The 17,305-nt window shown below is 35.8% G+C and overlaps 1 protein-coding gene across 7 annotated transcripts in view; it reads right to left on the bottom strand.

Annotated features, from left to right (window-relative positions):
- Nucleotides 1-16,654, bottom strand: part of LOC126762749 (adenylyl cyclase 78C) — a 46,428-nt gene extending 29,774 nt beyond the window's left edge. For 2 of the 7 annotated variants that reach the window (XM_050479741.1, XM_050479740.1), the window contains exons 1-7: nucleotides 16,562-16,654; nucleotides 16,147-16,420; nucleotides 15,654-15,919; nucleotides 12,632-12,821; nucleotides 9,990-10,171; nucleotides 9,530-9,722; nucleotides 5,467-5,600 (exon numbers count right to left, since the gene is read on the bottom strand). In XM_050479741.1, the coding sequence (XP_050335698.1) occupies nucleotides 5,467-5,600; nucleotides 9,530-9,722; nucleotides 9,990-10,171; nucleotides 12,632-12,821; nucleotides 15,654-15,919; nucleotides 16,147-16,408 (1,227 nt within the window). In that variant the 5' untranslated portion in view covers nucleotides 16,409-16,420; nucleotides 16,562-16,654. Of the gene's footprint in view, nucleotides 1-5,466; nucleotides 5,601-9,529; nucleotides 9,723-9,989; nucleotides 10,172-12,617; nucleotides 12,822-15,653; nucleotides 15,920-16,146; nucleotides 16,421-16,561 lie in introns of those variants that run through there. The other 5 variants (XM_050479739.1, XM_050479742.1, XM_050479744.1 and 2 more) reach the window with 5 other exon arrangements.
- Nucleotides 16,655-17,305: the final 651 nt, after the last annotated feature.

The raw sequence follows: 17,305 nt of genomic DNA, 5'->3' as shown, positions 1-17,305 counted from the left end.
TTTTCTATATTCTTACATATATTTTGTTTATAATGTGAAATGCATTGATGGTTGACAATGAATAAGGGACCCTTTGGTACAACAATTTTATTCCCGATATATTCGTTATTGATTTAGGCATATACCGAAAAGTGTAAAAGTCATCCATAAATTAAAATTTTGGTATATGGAAACGGTATGGCCGCCAGTATGCCGGTGCGAGCCTTTTGAATGGCCTCTATGTCTTCTTAACGCTTTCCTTTCATGGGCAAATGCATTTGTCCGAAAAGGAAGAAGTCACACGGTGCCATATCAGGTGAATACGGGGAGTGGTTAATGGTTAAAATGTAATTTTTGGTCAAATAATCGGTCACAAGCGTCGATCGATGAGACGGCGCATTATCGTGCAACAAACGCCAACTTTCATCTTCGCGATATTCGGGCCGAACACGTCGAATACGGCGCACCAAATGCTTCAAAACTCCAAGGTAGAATACTGCATTAATGTTTTGGCCGGGTGGAACAAATTCTTTGTAGACCATACTCTTGAAATCATAAAAACAAATCAGCATTGTCTTCACTTTTGACTTCTCCATGCGCGAATTTTTGGGTTTTGGCTCGTCCGGTGTCTTCCATTCAGCACTCTGGTGTTTCGGTTCGCGATTATATTGGAAACACCACGTTTCGTCACCAGTAACAATATTGTAAAGGAAGTTTTTGTCCTTTTTGACCTCTTTAATGATGTCCTTCGAATGTTGGATTCTGAGAAATTTTTGGTCGTAAGTCAATTTGTGCGGAACGAACCATGTAAACACCTTTCTTAAGCCCAAATGTTCGGTCAAAATGCGATAAATCGATGTTTTTCACGCACAGTTTCGATGGAATTTCCGATGATCACGGAATTTATTGGCCCACATGTTGATCGTCATTTATGTCCTCACGACCACTTTGAAAACGTTGAAACCACTCGTGCACTCTGTTACGGGATAGGCAATCATCGCCATAAACTTGTTTTATCAATTGAAACGTTTTTGTAAAAGTTTTACCAATTTTAAAACAAATTTAATGTTATCTCTTTGTTCGAAGCTCATTTTCGAACCTATAACACAAGTATACTGACATTTAAAACGCAATAACTTCACTTCCAATCAATGAAATGTCACGAAATTTTCACTGGACAATCGGTAAAGATAGCAGATTCTAACGCACTAGTCGATATATAGATGGCGCCACCAGGGGGCGCTAGATTCAAAAAGTCCTGTTCACTTTGGAAAGCTCTTTGTAGGTTAGTTTTAGATGTTAAAAACAACCGTGAACATTGAACTAACAAAGCGTTAGTTTAGATTTCAGATGTAGTTTCAAAAGATGCAGATTTCCACAATATAAGTAAATAATGGGTTGTCAAAAAAATCTTGCGGTATTTTTATTGAATTTTTTTTATTGAAATTGAAATGAATTTTTGATGACTCATGCCCAGCTCTTGACCGATGCTAGGGCTGCTACTATGCCTGTCTCTTTCGACCAATTCAGCGATTTTATCGCAATTTTCGACGACAGGCCTTCCGGAGCGTGGCGCATCTTCGACCACCTCTACACCAGAACGAAAACGTTGAAATCATCGTTGTGCGGTGGAAATGGAAACTGTATCGGGTCCATAAACTGCAGAAATTTTATTGGCGGCTTGAGATGCATTTTTGCCTTTATCGTAGTAGTACTGTAAAATATGCCGTATTTTCTCTTTATTTTGCTCCATGTTAGCGACGCTATAACTCACGAACGACTTAAAAGAAACGACAATCAATTAAGCGCGCAAAATGAGCTTTCCAAAAAGGTATAGCATGACCCGATGCTACGAATAAAACTAGAACTACGCGCTTTCAGCGCCAACTGCGAAAATACCGCAAGATTTTTTGACAACCTAATATAATAACGCTGTTGAACATTATATAAGTGAAAAAATTTGTGCCACGTATTTGTTATTCTTGCACTAAGTGCTTGAATTTAAAACCACATTTCTGCTTTGCGTCATTCTGAATGAAAACCGTGCATGCATATTTTGTTACCGCAAACATCCCGTTAAAACTTATACATATAAACACTATATAGCTGTGTGTGTTTGTTTATAAAATATTATACTTACATGCGTGTGTAGCCGCACATCCTTGATTGCCTTTATCATATGCAGTCCAGTCTCCACACTGCACACCGCATGATCCGGTCGCGTCTTCCAATTGTCGCTCTCGAACTGTGACACACAATAATAGCAATCGCCCAAGAGTTTCACACGCAAACAGTGATTGTCCTGCGGTTGCGGTCAAATGAAGCGAACACAACAGCGTCAGCATGTAGTTGCAATAATAATAATAACAATAACAACAGCAATAGTGGACACAACATGATGCATCAACGTCCAGGGCCAAACCGGAAAAACGTAAAAATTTTATATTTACATTCTTGTCTTATCTTTAGCAATTTGGCTTCATTTGACTACTTGGTCAATTGTTTATTATTGTTGTTGGTTTTCTTGTGTCTGCAGATTTACGTATGTAACTCAAGTTTTACCGCCAACCATGTATAGTACGTATGGGGAGACGCCGTAACTTGGGTGTCGGGTATTTGCGAACAGTGACAGATGATGCCGTCACTTAAGTGCGCTATTTGCTTCCGATAAATGTCAAAGTAATTCAAGCAAAGTGACAGACATACATACTTATGTACTGTTAATGTTTACTGAGATGTCTTTAGTTTCTTGTAGCTTGAATGGTTAAGAGCCACATAAGAGAATAGGACGAAATAAAAATTGTATTTTTAACTGCTTCAAAACATACACGAAGATTTGACAAAAGAAGATTGTAAATAATATTATAATGCAGCAGTCACATGGGATTGCTTTGCAAACCGCTATGTAAATCAGGCTACGCTCTTTGTGAACCCATATCGATACCCACATAATTCGATATATTTCAGAATTTGTGACTAATTACATGACATGATTGGAGGATAAATTTTCAGACAGTTTTAATACTCAGAATGCAAAAATAAGCTTTTGCTTTGGCCTTTCATAGCAAGGTACCGGAAGTTACCGGAAATTATTTGGCATCTGTCTGTTATTTCCAGAATAATATTTTCAAAATTTGTAAAATGAATTTTGTGCATATAATATGTTTGAAATTTATGTTGAAAGAGAGAATTAAGTAAGGAAGAATGTGAGGGGGAATCTCAACACTATCGCTTAATAAAATAAATAAAGTTACTTAATTTTTACTTACCTCGGCGACGTGCAAACAAATCGTTTAGAATTTTGACAAGCTGCTGGGCGGATGTTTTACTTGCTAACTCAGTGAAACCCTGTAACAAATATAAAGATATTTTTACAACAAGGTTTCTCAGCATAAAGAGACTTTTACAACTAGGTTTCTAAATATACGGCGGTGCTTAAAACTAAATCGGTCTTTTGTCGATATTTATTTTGTACCAATATCTGATTCGGTTAATGATACGTCGAACTACGGAAATATATTACTTCCATATTCGTCCTTTCTGTCAAACCTCATGGAGATTGATGATTAAAAAAAAAACTTCAGGGTTCAGTTGTCGGACTGAATTTAATCTTTCGCATCTCTTAATAACGTTCGGTGTGAAGAATTTTGAGATTCAACCAAATAAACTACCTTATGTATTTCTTTGTGAACCAGTCGATACTTAGTTAAAAACAAGAAAGAACGATAACTTCAGCAGCACAGAAGCATTTTTTATAACAAGGTCTTTATTATGATTTTGATCAATCAGTTTGAATAGAAGCTGTAATCAATGTGGTGTGACCTGAACAATATGCCCGAAGAGTGGGGCAACAAGTTATGCCGAATTTCATGAAGATACCTTGACAAATAAAATAACATTCCGTATAAGGACTTAAGTTGGATCATTCAGTTTGTATGGCAGCTACAAGCTACAATCATCCGATATCGAGTGTTCCAACAAATGAACAGCTTCTTGGTAATAAAAGACTGGTGAAAATTTTCAGATTGATATTTGAAAAACTGGATCCTCAGTTCATATATATACAGATGGACAGGCGGACATTGGTAAATTCCAAGCAGATCGTTAAGCTGATTATTCATAAATATATTTTATAGGGTTCCCGACGTTTCCTTCTGGATATATAGATACAAATTAAAAAAGTTGCTTTCGCACTGCGGTGTATATATTACGTGCCCTCTATATATCACATATGGTAGTCAAGAGCTTCTTTTTTAAATGATAAAATGATGATGACTGCTTGGATTGTTTTTGATTTAAAAGTATGACTAAATTAGTTGATGACTTCGACTAATTATCTATTTATTGATAAATACGTGGGTACCTCATATTCTCTTAGTTTTATAAGACATTTTCAGAAAATTAAGCATTTTTCTCAAGGAAAATGAGAATTTTACTGACATTATCAGTTCTAAGTTAGTTAAGTGTGAAATCAATCGCAAATAATATAATATATTCTTTGAAGTTTATTACCCGATTTTTTGATAGATCTACGTATAAAATAGTATATACTCTCGAAATTTCGTTTTAGAATGATCACAGGGTTACATACATACAGGCTGGAAGTACCTCCATTGTTCCAGCGATTTAAACGTCTTCAATCGACTCACAAGGTCTTGCAGAGGTACTTCACGACACTATCTTTTATAGTTTATTAGTTATTCTGTTTACTTCGCAGATTTAAGATCTAATGATTTTCTGTGTGCCTTCACTGGGTTACAAAAGTTAACTAAGTAATCGAGGTTGCAGTTAGCGGTTGAGATATGTCTATCGAAAATTCGGCCTTAGAGAAAATGGGTGAAATTTGTGTTGTAAATCTTTTGCTAATTCTTCTAAACAAAATCATAATTGTTTATTTTATGCGGTCCGGCTTGTCTATAAGCCTCTATGCGTTACCATGAGATTAGTCTATGAAAAAAAAATTTTATTGTTTTTAGCCGCCGTGTAACTGTCATGTTAGGATGCGTCTGCGCTCCAAAATTTTCCAAGGCACAATGATTTTCCTAGCCATTTCGTTTTATTTCGCATCTTTGGATAGTGGTGATGCCAGCTTTTGATTGCAGAAAGAAATCATATGTTTTAGAAATGCTCTAAAAAAGTTGCTCTTAGACGTTCAGATGTGTATAGTTTTAATCGAGTAAACTGTAACATATCGAATCAAATGGTATATGTATATTCGATTGTACCCCTATTCTTTACTTTACGTACTATATTTGTAGTACGTAAAAGATCAATTTAATTTAATTTTTTTTACTAACATTAATGTTCGAAGTAATTCTAAATTACTTTTATCTGACAAAAACTGCGAAATGTCAAACTTTATTATAAGAACTAAGGCTTTCATGATAAGGCTGCCATATCTCACTACTTAAATATCAATTTTCACACAGCGATTTTATTTTAGTAAATTTCTGTTCTAAATATAGTAAAAATATACGCTTTGCTCACCTTGATATCCGCGAATAGTATACTGACATTATCCATGGGGTACACGTAGAGCTTATTGAATTGGGTTTCGACGGTGGGATCGGTGCCTTTATACATTTCGGCGCGTATTTGATTGTTCACAATGTTCGGAAGTACTGTGTAAAAGAAAATGCAAAATGGTTAATTTGGTTTTATGCAGTTTTGATCACAGTTTTAAATATATTCAGCAAAAAGTACAAAAATAATACAAATAATTTTAATTCAACACACAAAACCACACAAGTTTAAGTTGAAAGGCAAATTGCAAGCAGCTCTGCCAGGTAAAGACTCAAGTGCCCAAAAGTATGCCACATTTCTTAATAACATTTGAGTAGTTTTACTCATTTACACCGAAATGCATAAAATGTTGTAAGGAAAGTTTTCTTTTGCGACAACGAGAAATGGATTAAAAAAAAAGAAGTGGATTTGGTTTTCGGGTTTGTTCACATTCTGCTCTGAGTAATAATTCAGTGCTTTGGCTATGTAAACCATGTTAATATGCATATATTTACGAATATGTTGGAATGCAAAATTTATAAAGTTTTTGAGTAGAACTTGTAAATTCAATGGGTTAAGAGTGGTAAAAAACCCCCGAGGACTTTTGATCCGAAGTACTCGTGTGTGATCATGTTGCTTAGCTATCAATAGACATACATAAATAAGAGAAGTTTGTTAATTCATTTGGACACAAGTAATTCAAAGCAGTTTTTGAAATCAGTAGTGAGTTGTGGGGTACGTTGCCTATGCAGCTGTTTCTGTGTGGTATTCGACAGGACATGCTTTCCAACTGGGAATACAAACTGCAGTCCAATGAATTCAAATATGGACTTCTAGGCGGCCAATCATCTGGAGCTATGAAACCATGAATAATGATTTCTAGTCACTGCTGGGTGGTTTTTGCCTTCTGTGATGGAGCAGAATTATGCTGGAAGATCTAATAATCTACATCGTAGAGAGTACTGCTTAACTAATTAACCACGCCTTCTAAAACATTCTATGGCTTCACTTTTGCTCCAGTTTTAACCCCTTTTTAACAGAAGTGAATAGTTGCAACGCCTTTATAGGAGACTCTCCACCAAACCATTACAGCAGCTGTATGGTGACACCGTTGAACCATTGAAATAATATTTTTTTCGTCTTCCGAAGTTTTTGCGTAGATTTTGTAGTTTTGCTTAATTAAATCTTCTTCTACAGTGAAATTATTTTCTTCTGTAAAAAGCATACTTTTATGGCCGTTGATCGCATTTCATGTGGAAAACATCTCGAATAAGCCTTTTTGCGAAAGTGTTCACGAATAGTTTTTATGGCTGAATTGGTTCGAATCACATGAGGACGGCAATTGCTCTTTCTGTCATTAATTGAAGACGTTTGGGAAAACCGTTCGACAGTGCGATAAGCAAATATTCTCGAAATATTAAGTTTTTTGATAAGTTAATAAATTTCATTTGGGCTTTATTCACACTTGGCGCTATATGCTGTAGACTTTCGATCTGCATAATTTCTTTGGAGATTGCACCAATGCCTAAGACAATTATTGATGCTACATTTTTAGAAGACATCTCGTCAAATTAAAAATTTTCTTAAAAGCAGTTAATCCGATTGTTCAGCTTGTATGGCAGCTATATAGTGATCTGACCTAAACAATTTCTTCGAAGGTTGCACCAATGCACTAATTATCAGGTGAAAAGGTTTACCCTAAAAGCATTTGTTTCCGATGTTTCAGTTTGCATGGCAGCTTCAAGCTATAGTGACCGATTCAGATAGATGTCTTAAAAACTGAGGGATTAGTACGCGTATTTATGAACAGACAGACGAAAAGACACATGGACGTGGCTAAATCGACTCAGTTCGCCATGTTGATCCTTTATATATATATAAATATATTAGTCCACGAGTCATCGGCGTTTCCTCCTAGGTATTACAAACTTCGCACATAGGAGTATTTTCCTTCAAAAACCGGGCAAAAGTGAGAATTACAAACTACATCGATGCTACTCAAAATTGATTTCTTTTAGTACCTAAGTAACCATACTACAATAAAACGATTAAATTGTTGACCTTCAGCCCACTATATTGCCACAAGTAGTCGGAATCTAGACTTCGTTCAGTACTCACGTCCTTATTCTCGATACTCTCTATTGTTCTCGAAATTGCAACTGGTGTTTTGTGTTGCGTGAAGTGAGTTATGGAAAATATTTGTTATGGATTCTGGACAACATTGTATGTATTTAATTTTAATAATATAAAGATTAATTTAGTTAATGTATTATTTCGTTTTTTTTCGGGAAGACAATGAAATATCATATAACGAAAAAATATTTTTTTTATTTTTTAGAAATTAGTGTTTTTGTTATAGTGTCGGGGGAGGTTGAGTTATAAATGAATTTTTTTTACTAAACTACAGGGTGTCTACTTATCACATAAACTTAAACTTTTTCCCCACCTTTCCCCCGTTTAAAAAAAGCACGTCGAATTAGGTTGGTCACTTGCATAAAATGAGTACTGCTTCCATTTATTTATTTTAATTGAATACTGAAATCCTGCTAAATTATTCTAAAACTTTTTAAAGTATAGTATTTCCGGAGTGAAAATTGTATAAAAACTTTTTGGTGAAATCGATTGAATTGGGACAAATTCGCTGTGTATCTTATGGCGGTGTGTGTGAAAGATTTTCAAATTGTCTAGGTCCACATTTATAAATTCAATTTGATTCACTTATCCGCCAATATTTGAGATCATCTCAATGTGTAAAAATTCGATTCACATATTTTATTCATAACAGTGTATCTTTACGGCTAAAATAGAGACAATTGGCGAAAACTTGACCCTACCCCCAAATAACTATTACCACGATTTGCGAACATCCACTTGGCCTTGCTCCATATGATTGGTGATTGTATGTAGGGTACCTTAATAAAACCCAGGGAACATTTTTTTGAGTATGTCGCATATTAGTAGTATGTGGGATGAGCAAAAATAGTTAAATTCTGGTATATACTACCCCTACTCAAATATATTCAATATAAAATCGTCGGTTGCACCCGAACTTAGCCCTTCCTTACTTGTTTTGTCTGAATATATTGCATTTTTATATTCAGTCATGCATTTTTATTAATTTTCATTCATAAAATCACTTTAAATAATTTTGTCCGGTTTTTGAGGCCAAATGCTCTTATGTGCTTCGGGACAAACTTATTTCAATGTAAATTTTTTAACAGAATTTATGGTAAAAAAATTGGAAATTTATGAAAGTTATGTTCTCTATTAAAGGTTCACAATTTTATTTTTGGGTTGGAAGTGTTTACTGGGTCTAATTTTCTTTGCATGGAGGACATGCTAGTACAAGGTTGCAAAGTAAGTGCTGCCAGTCTGTCTGAACATTACTTCATACAATTCTTTGACGTATTGTTTAACTGAAATACGACTGTTGTTAAAAATACGACTGTTGTGTAACATAGAAAGCGTGGGGTTTCTGTTCGATTTACGCTTAGGCGGGTAATACAATAAGCCGATCAAGTTTAATCTCTGTGCGAAAATTCTTTAAAAGCAACACTGTTCAATAACAATTACCACCTGTTAGAAAACTTGAAGCCTATTATAGGGAATCATTCCAGCTGAGTGATTAATCTACTAGGTATGATTGATTGAATACGGAAAGGAGAGGTGCTTAGATCAATGCCTTTTTGAAGCAGTTTGGGGCATGTGAACATTACAATAAAAGCCAAAAGGAAATAAGTTTCTGAGAAAGGGTTTGGGGTATATTTTTCTGAAAATATGCTTTTCTGATAAAATTTTGACGTAAACATATTTATTGATGTTTTAAAATATTCAAGACTCTTAACTTTTGTTAGTAACGATTATAACTACTGCTTACTTGAAAGGTGTGTACCTCGAAAAATACCAAATCACCTTTATTTATATGTTTACGTGTATTTTATAAAACAATGAAAGTTTCGTGGCATACAGTGGGTATAAAAATTAGGTTACTTCCATATTTAATTATCATACGAATATAGATTTACATACTTAATTTGTTGTTACTCACTTGAGTCCAGCAACTTTTGCGTTCGCTGCAACTCCTTCTCCGACTCCTTTTTATGTTCCATGGCTTTGTGTGTTTCGATGAAAGCAAGGCGCTGCCCACGATCTGTCAGATACTTGGTGTACATGCCAGCCACATTAATTGCCGTGTACAATATGAAGTTTGCGACCACTTGAAATGCAATGCAATCTGGTTGCTGACAACATAACGAAGCACAAATTGGCAGGAAATAAAAAAACAACAGAACAAATGTTAAATAATAAAGAATATAAAATTCGTAGACCTTTTGACATTTTCACGCTAAAAGTATAACAATAAATACAACACAACACTCTGCAGGCACTTTTGAATATAAAAATTATTTTCAAAAGCCCACTGACAGCGTGCACTACATGCGATACAATAGAATAATAGTAATAAGGCCGACTGTGCCATTGACATTGCGCTTTTGTCGGTTACGTACTTCGTTTCGCCTAACTTTAATTATCGTAATTACGGCCAGATGACAACTGGCGGTGATGGTGCCGCCGACGACGCACCACTTCAGTGGCAACGGCAGCATTGCATACGGCACAAATATCACGAACAGGATGTACCAGACCAAGTATTCGCGATACGTGAAACCAATACCTTCGCCAACGAAGCCTGTATGTGGAGAGGTGCAATGAAGAGGAGAAAACGTGAAAAAAGAAATAATAATAACAATATTAATGTGTGTCAAAGGAAATTGTGCGAGAGTATCTACTTAGAATATATAAATATATATGCAATTTGAGCAAAATGGCGCATACTACTTTTGTTGGTTGAAATGACAGTTACGTGGTGAAATGTCACAGCTGCCACGGTATTTATTTGAGGTTACTACGCTGAAGTTATATAGTAAAAAAATATAGCTAAACAGTTAAATCATACGACAACAGAGTTGCTCTAAAGTTGATGGGTTTCCTAATATAAATTTAGATCTTTAAGGGTTCATGGGTTTACGGGTTTCAAAAAATCGTTTTTTTATTGTCTTATTAAATTTACTAAATTTTGAAGTCGAACCGACTAACAGTTTTGACCTCGGTTGGTAAGATTTCTTCTCAATAGATTTCAATAAAATTTTGCGCATGCCTTTGAGATACAATTCTTGAAGACTTCTAAGAAGTCGCAATGGTCGAGCATAAATTTTTTTTTTTCAAAAATTACAGAATTCTCTTGTTAATAGTATATGGTTTTTAACAATAAAAAAATCTGATAAGTTAATTAATTTTTTATATGAGAAAAAAATTGTTGGAAAAAGGGAGTTTTTTTACTCGAGGAAACCCATGATTTATACTCCAAAACCCTTCCATTTTGGAGCTTGATATAATTATGTTTGGTATATATTATGCTATGGACACTTTGGGAAAAAATAACTGATTAGAATTTGTTATCAGCGATCTTTCTTACTGTTAGTTTCGGGTAGAATAGAGTGTCTGATACTCGGTAAAAATAATTTGGGAATTCGCTGAATTTTGTATTCAAGCACGCTTTTACTAGTCCGACTTTGGTTTATTCTATTGTAAATTCATCACAGTCATAGACATTATGATTATTACACATACAGAGCACTGCTCACTATCAACTAATTAATAACACAATTTAGTTGCTGAATTATAAAGTAACATGTTAATTGAAAAGCCCTCAACCAGACATATCAATGGCGTTACAAGAATAAACAATTATTTTCTTTAGCCGTAAACTTCAAAGGGCGCGTATATAAATTTTACAGCTGTCGGATATTAGTTTGTGAATTATACGATTTTGAGTGAAGCAACTTTTGTCATTATGAAAAAATTTATAAAAATGAACTTTGATGATGAGTATCTGGACACTGCCTCAGGAAAATCAACCATCAAGAATTGCTATGCTAAGTTTCGACTTGGTGAAATGAGCACTGAAGACGGACGCCCAAAAGAGGTTTTTATCGATGAAAACATTAAAAATGTCCACAAAATAATTTTGACTAAAAATAAGGACGATGATTGATGATTCGGAGGAGTGTTTCAAAATGTTCAGGCATAATAAATCCGAGTTTTTGCGTCGATATGTGACAATGGCTCCATTATTTGACTCCGCAGTCAAATCGATCATCATCCGAGTGGACTGCGCACGATGATCCCGCTCCAAAGCATGGAAAACGCAACAGTCGACTGGTAACGTTATGGCGTCTGTATTTTGGGATGCTCTTGAAATAATTTTTTGTTGACTACTTTAGAAAAGTAAGAAGAATAGTCAACAGCGAGCATTACATAGCATTATTGGACCGTTTGAAGGATGAAATCGTCGAAAAACGCTTTTTTACCAAGATAATGCATCGTGTCACAAGTCAGAGAAAACGATGGCAAAAATCCATGAATTGGGCTTCGAATTGCTTCCGCATCCACCGCATTCTCCGATCTGGCCCGCAGCGACTATTTCCTGTTCTCAGATCTCAAAAGAACACTCGCTGGGGAAAATTTTTCATTGAATTAAGAAGTGATCGCCGAAAGTGAGCCTTATTTTGAAACAAAGGACAAATAGTACAACAAAAATGATATCGAATCGAAAAGTGCGATGGTCACTTTAATCAGTGTTTCGACCTTGTTCTCCCTACACGACACACGTACGATGAATAAAAAATAATAATTTTGCCAAAAAATATGTTTTACTATGGTTGGCTACTTTAAAGCCCAAAGGGTGTATTTTTTCAACGGACCACCACCAACTTAGAAATGGTTGTTGGTAAGCTTTCTCCTTCGGAAATGAAGTTGACGTTTTATTATTACCTTGTGTTTTTTTTTTCTTACGTATATTTGAGAAATAATTTTCAAAAACTTAAATGAGTGTGTTTTGGACACTTTCTACTGTTTAATTTTCAGTTTTTCTGAGAGAAATTTGAGAGTAACTTATAATTTAATAATTGTGTGTTATTTATGAACTAAGTGGTCTTGATATTAATTTAGAATCGTCACTTTGAATTTTTTAAAGAATTTATTGAGTCAATTAGCTAACTACTATATAATTAATGCTTCAATAGACACACTCGGATGTAGATATATAACTTAATGCATACCTTTAAACCAATAACCACAAATGGCTTACCTTGTATATTCATCAGTATCCAAGTGAACAAAGCTGCCCACTGTAAATAGTTGTTGGCGAAGCATCTCCAAAATCCCAAACAACAAATGCCCACATTGGCAAGAATACACAAAACCGACCAGGTAATTGCCGTAGTCAGATTCACCTCTCCATCGCTATAATACGTTATCATGCTGATATTGTTGTTTTGCTAAATGAAAATAGACAAACACATAATTTTTAGACATTCTTGGCATGATGCTCCTGTCAAACAATAACGGCATGCCTATTTGCACGTTGTGTGCGTATACATACATACTTATATATGTACATACAGTAGGTAGAAAAAATATGTTATCAAAACAACCAGCGCTGTTTTAAACGTTCTATACTTTTTCGCTTAATTGTATATATTTTTTATATATGTTTGGAAAGTACCGTTATCAAATTACCGCAATTGGGGATTTTAGTGGCAACCGCTTATCTGGTAAGACATTTTTGTGGCCTTCTATAGAAATGCTCAGTGACAACGCGTGGAAAAAGTAAGTTATCAAGTGCAGTATTTGGTGTTTTTCATATCAAAACTTGAAAATAAATTACGAAAAATCATTAAAGCTGCAAGAATTCTTTATTTTATAAATTTTGGAACTGAATTGGTAACTAAAGTTTTAAGTTTTTTTTTTAATTAAATTTTTTTAAATATTAAGGCGAATTTTTTACGGTGAATTAAAAAAAATCTGAAAATGTTGAATTTTAAACAATTAATGAATGAGGACTGTTCAACCATAATTAATTTGCATAAATATCGTCACACGCAGCGTTATATTGCTGAACAATTTAATAAAAGCCAGGTCGCAATACGGAAAGTTATTGCCGGCTTCAACAAAGAAAATCGAGTCATCAGAAAGAAGAGACAAGGGGCAAAAAAAAAAAAACAAAAACAACGGGAGAGTTGATAAACGTATTTGGGATATTTCCAATTCTGATACCTTCAAAACAGTTTCAAAGACTCGCGCACAGCTTTTAAAAGAAGGCAAGAATGCTCAGTGCACACTGTCCGTAACAGATTGCACCAAACCAAGTTGCATGAAAGTTACTCCACCTAAATGGGGCTAATAAAAAAAACGACAAGCTATTTATAAAGAGCACATATTAAAACCTCAAAATTTTTGGCATAAAGTGCTCTAGACTGATGGATCGATGATTTGTCTTCGTTATTCCCACGGTATGGTTTACGTTTGGCGCTCACCCGATCAAGAACTATTATACAAGTGCACTCTAGCCGGTGGAAAAGGGCTTAATGGTTTGGGATGCTTATCCGCGAATGGCCCTGGCAATATTGTAGTCCTGGAAGGAAAAGTTACTTCTATAGTTTATTTAAATATTTTTATGGAGCACGCAATTCCCGAGGGTCACCGACTAATTGGACCGGATCCTTTGACCTTCTTTAACAGGACAACGCGCCCATTCATACTGCAAAAGTCATCACAGAACATTTACAAAATGCAAATGTGAAAGTATTGAAATGGCCTCCTCAAAGCGCTGACTTGTCACCATTTAAAAATGCTTGGACAATCCTTAAGATGCGTATAACTGAAGAGAAACCCAAAAACCTGGTTGATTTGAAAAACTGCACCTATAACATTTAGAATAATTTTTCTCAAAATTAGTGTTTGAAGCTTCCCAACTCCATGCAACAACGATTGGGTCAACTAGCAGGACGAAGTTATGGACATTGTGGATACTAAACAATTTGATAATTTATTTTTCTACATGCTATTTACAGTATGTTTGTATGTTTCCCTTTTATAAAAGCAATGAACTTCTTTTTGTTTTCAACTTACTTTAATTAGATACTTTGACTTTTGATGATGATGATCTCAATAAAAAAATATTTCGTTTGAAAAAAAAATGCTAAATTTTAAATTTTATTCACTTCGCTGATTTATATTTCATTTGGATAACTTACTTTTTCTACCTACTGTATATGTGCAGATGTTCAAGAGCTTTTTCAATTAAAAAAAAAAAACTTCCATTCTCAGTCAGTCAATTTGTTCGCATTTTGTTTCCTGTTTCCTTCCTGGTGCCCGAAAACTTTCCGTTGATTGACAGTATTTTGACAATCATTTAGTTGGTATCAGCTTACGTACTTGCAATGAGATGAGGGAAAAGCAAATGCTTGTGTGGGTCACGTGATTCGGTGACACGTCGGTACGAGTAAAAATCTTTAATTAAATTTGTTTCAAAGCTGAAGAACCATGTGTCCTAATGTCTGTGTATAGCTTTGGTTTCAAACTCAGTACTATTAGTTTCTTCGAATATTTCTCAGCATTAATTAGACTAAGTTTTCAAACAAAATTCTGGCAGCATTAAGTGCTCGGGTGTTATTCATATTATAATAACAATACATCTGATGAGTCGACGTTACGGGTTTTCGAGAGAAAGGTTCTGCGGAAGATTTACGGTCCTTTGCGCATTGGCCTCGGGGAATATCGCACTCGATTCAACGATGAGCTGTATGAGATATAAGACGAGATTGACACAGTTCAGCAAATTAAAAGACAACAGCTACCCTGGCTAAGTCAGGTCGTCCAAATGGACGAAACACTCCAGTTCTGAAAGTATTTGATGCAGTACCCGGCGGGAGAAGCAGAGGAAGACCTCCACTCCACTGGAAATACCAGTTGGAGAAAGCTTCGCTTGGAATTGCAATGACACCACATTGCAAAAAGAAGAAACGACTGTGTCAAGTCGGTCCATACGTTACGCTTGACACGACTCACGTGTGATATGTCAAAAAAGGCTATTGAAAACAGTACCTCCACTTGGATCATCCGTTATAAACTAAAACTAACCAAAAACTAACAACTTCTAATAGGATAATATATGACCTCCTTTTAATACATACATATGTAGGTGTACTGTTTTTAAAAAAATATAGTCTTTTTATAAAATTATCTACAAAAGTAAGAGATTACTCTCTCTAATTTAAGTAATACAAGTACATGTTATAAATATTTTCGAAATACTTCTTCATACTCACCGCGTTGCTACTCCGCTGGCTCTCTTTACTGAACCAAACAATTGCGAGCGTCACTTTAAGCATAATGTCAACCAGATTGACAATGATCAGTGACTTTTGACGCTGACGATGCGTGTACGTTAGATACGAACGCTCCAGCGAGTGTTGCTTGAATGAATTTGTGAGAGATGGACATAATATGCCCTTGATAACATTGGCACTCTTGAAAGCTGCATAAGTTTGATTGTTAAGTGGCCGTGGCTCCGATATCGGCTTGCCTTCCTCGGCTTCACAATCGTTTGACGTAAGCAGAGAAATGACCGAAGTTGACCGGAAATTAAAGAATTTCAATTAAGTGCTCGCACGGCAAATTACACATTGCAATTAAAGTACATATGTATGTGTAACATATAGGAATGGGACATAAGCTTCGATTAAGTAGTTGCATTACAAGGTATTGCACTTATGGCAATGTGCAACCTTGTGGATGATTCATCTGTATTTATTATCTTACCATAATTGCTCGTATTGCCAAATATGCTGCAGCTTTCGGTGCGTCTTTTCGGTCCGAGCTTCATTCTCTGCTCTACAATACGCACGGATTGCACACGCAGCGGGGCGTTTTTAACAGCCCTAACGCGGTCAATGTCCGTTGTGGGTCGTTTCGAATTGACAGCGGACGCTTTGGTCGGTGCGGCGGAGGGGTAGGAGTTGGCTGTACGTTGATCGTCCACTGAATGTGCACCATCGCCAGGCAGGCGTGGTATTTTCGACATGTCGGGAAGTTGCTGAATGCAATATGATATTGAATAAAGTACGTTATTTTAGATATTATTTTGCAAAAAGTTAATTAATACTTGTTTTGTCTCACATTTGTTTATGTGTTAATCATCCTTGCTGACCACTGCTTAATTACAGTGTTTACCTACCTTCACACGCAATATGCTCGCGTCAATTAAATCCTCATTATGTGCCTCAGCTATTACAACTCCATCGCTGTCCTCGGTTTGTGCCGCGGGATTACTGAGACCGCAGTCGGTTTCATCGTCTGCACCTACGCCACTATCACCGTTATCCGTTATGTCGAGCATGGAATTTTTCACACTAACTCGCTGACATTTGGGGTCAACGTCGTCGTCATCGTCGAGTAGCTCGTGCTGAGCCAGCGGCGGTCGTGGAAGCTCAAATTCGTTGCTGATAGTTATGGCGTTTCCGCCTGAACAGCGCCGCCTTTGAAGTGGTGTGCTGGTTTTTGTTGTACTCTGCGTGCTCTGATTACTTTGTCTACGTTGTTGTTGGCGTTGCAGCGCCAGCGGTGATTGGCTTAATGTACGTAAATGTACTTCGTCGCACACCAATTTGTCGTCCATGCTGCGTTCTTCCTCGGAACTGAAAATGTACAAATTTATTAAATTAAAACAAGAAAAAACGTTAACTTCGGCTGCACCGAAGCTAATATACCCTTCACAGGTGCATTTGTTTTACTAACTATGTGTTCAGTTTGTATGGCAGCTATATGCTATAGTAAACCGATCTGATCAATTTCTTCCGAGATTACATTGTTGCCTTAGAAAATAATCTATGCCAAATTTGGTGAAGATACATTGTCAAATGTGAAAGTTTTCCATACAAGAACTTGATTCCGATCGTTCAGTTTGTATGTGGGTGAACCA

The sequence above is a fragment of the Bactrocera neohumeralis genome, chromosome 6 (genome assembly GCF_024586455.1).
Source record: "Bactrocera neohumeralis isolate Rockhampton chromosome 6, APGP_CSIRO_Bneo_wtdbg2-racon-allhic-juicebox.fasta_v2, whole genome shotgun sequence".
Lineage (NCBI taxonomy): Eukaryota > Metazoa > Arthropoda > Insecta > Diptera > Tephritidae > Bactrocera > Bactrocera neohumeralis.
Note: the sequence above shows the minus strand (reverse complement) of the source record. Positions and strands in the feature narration are given on the sequence as shown.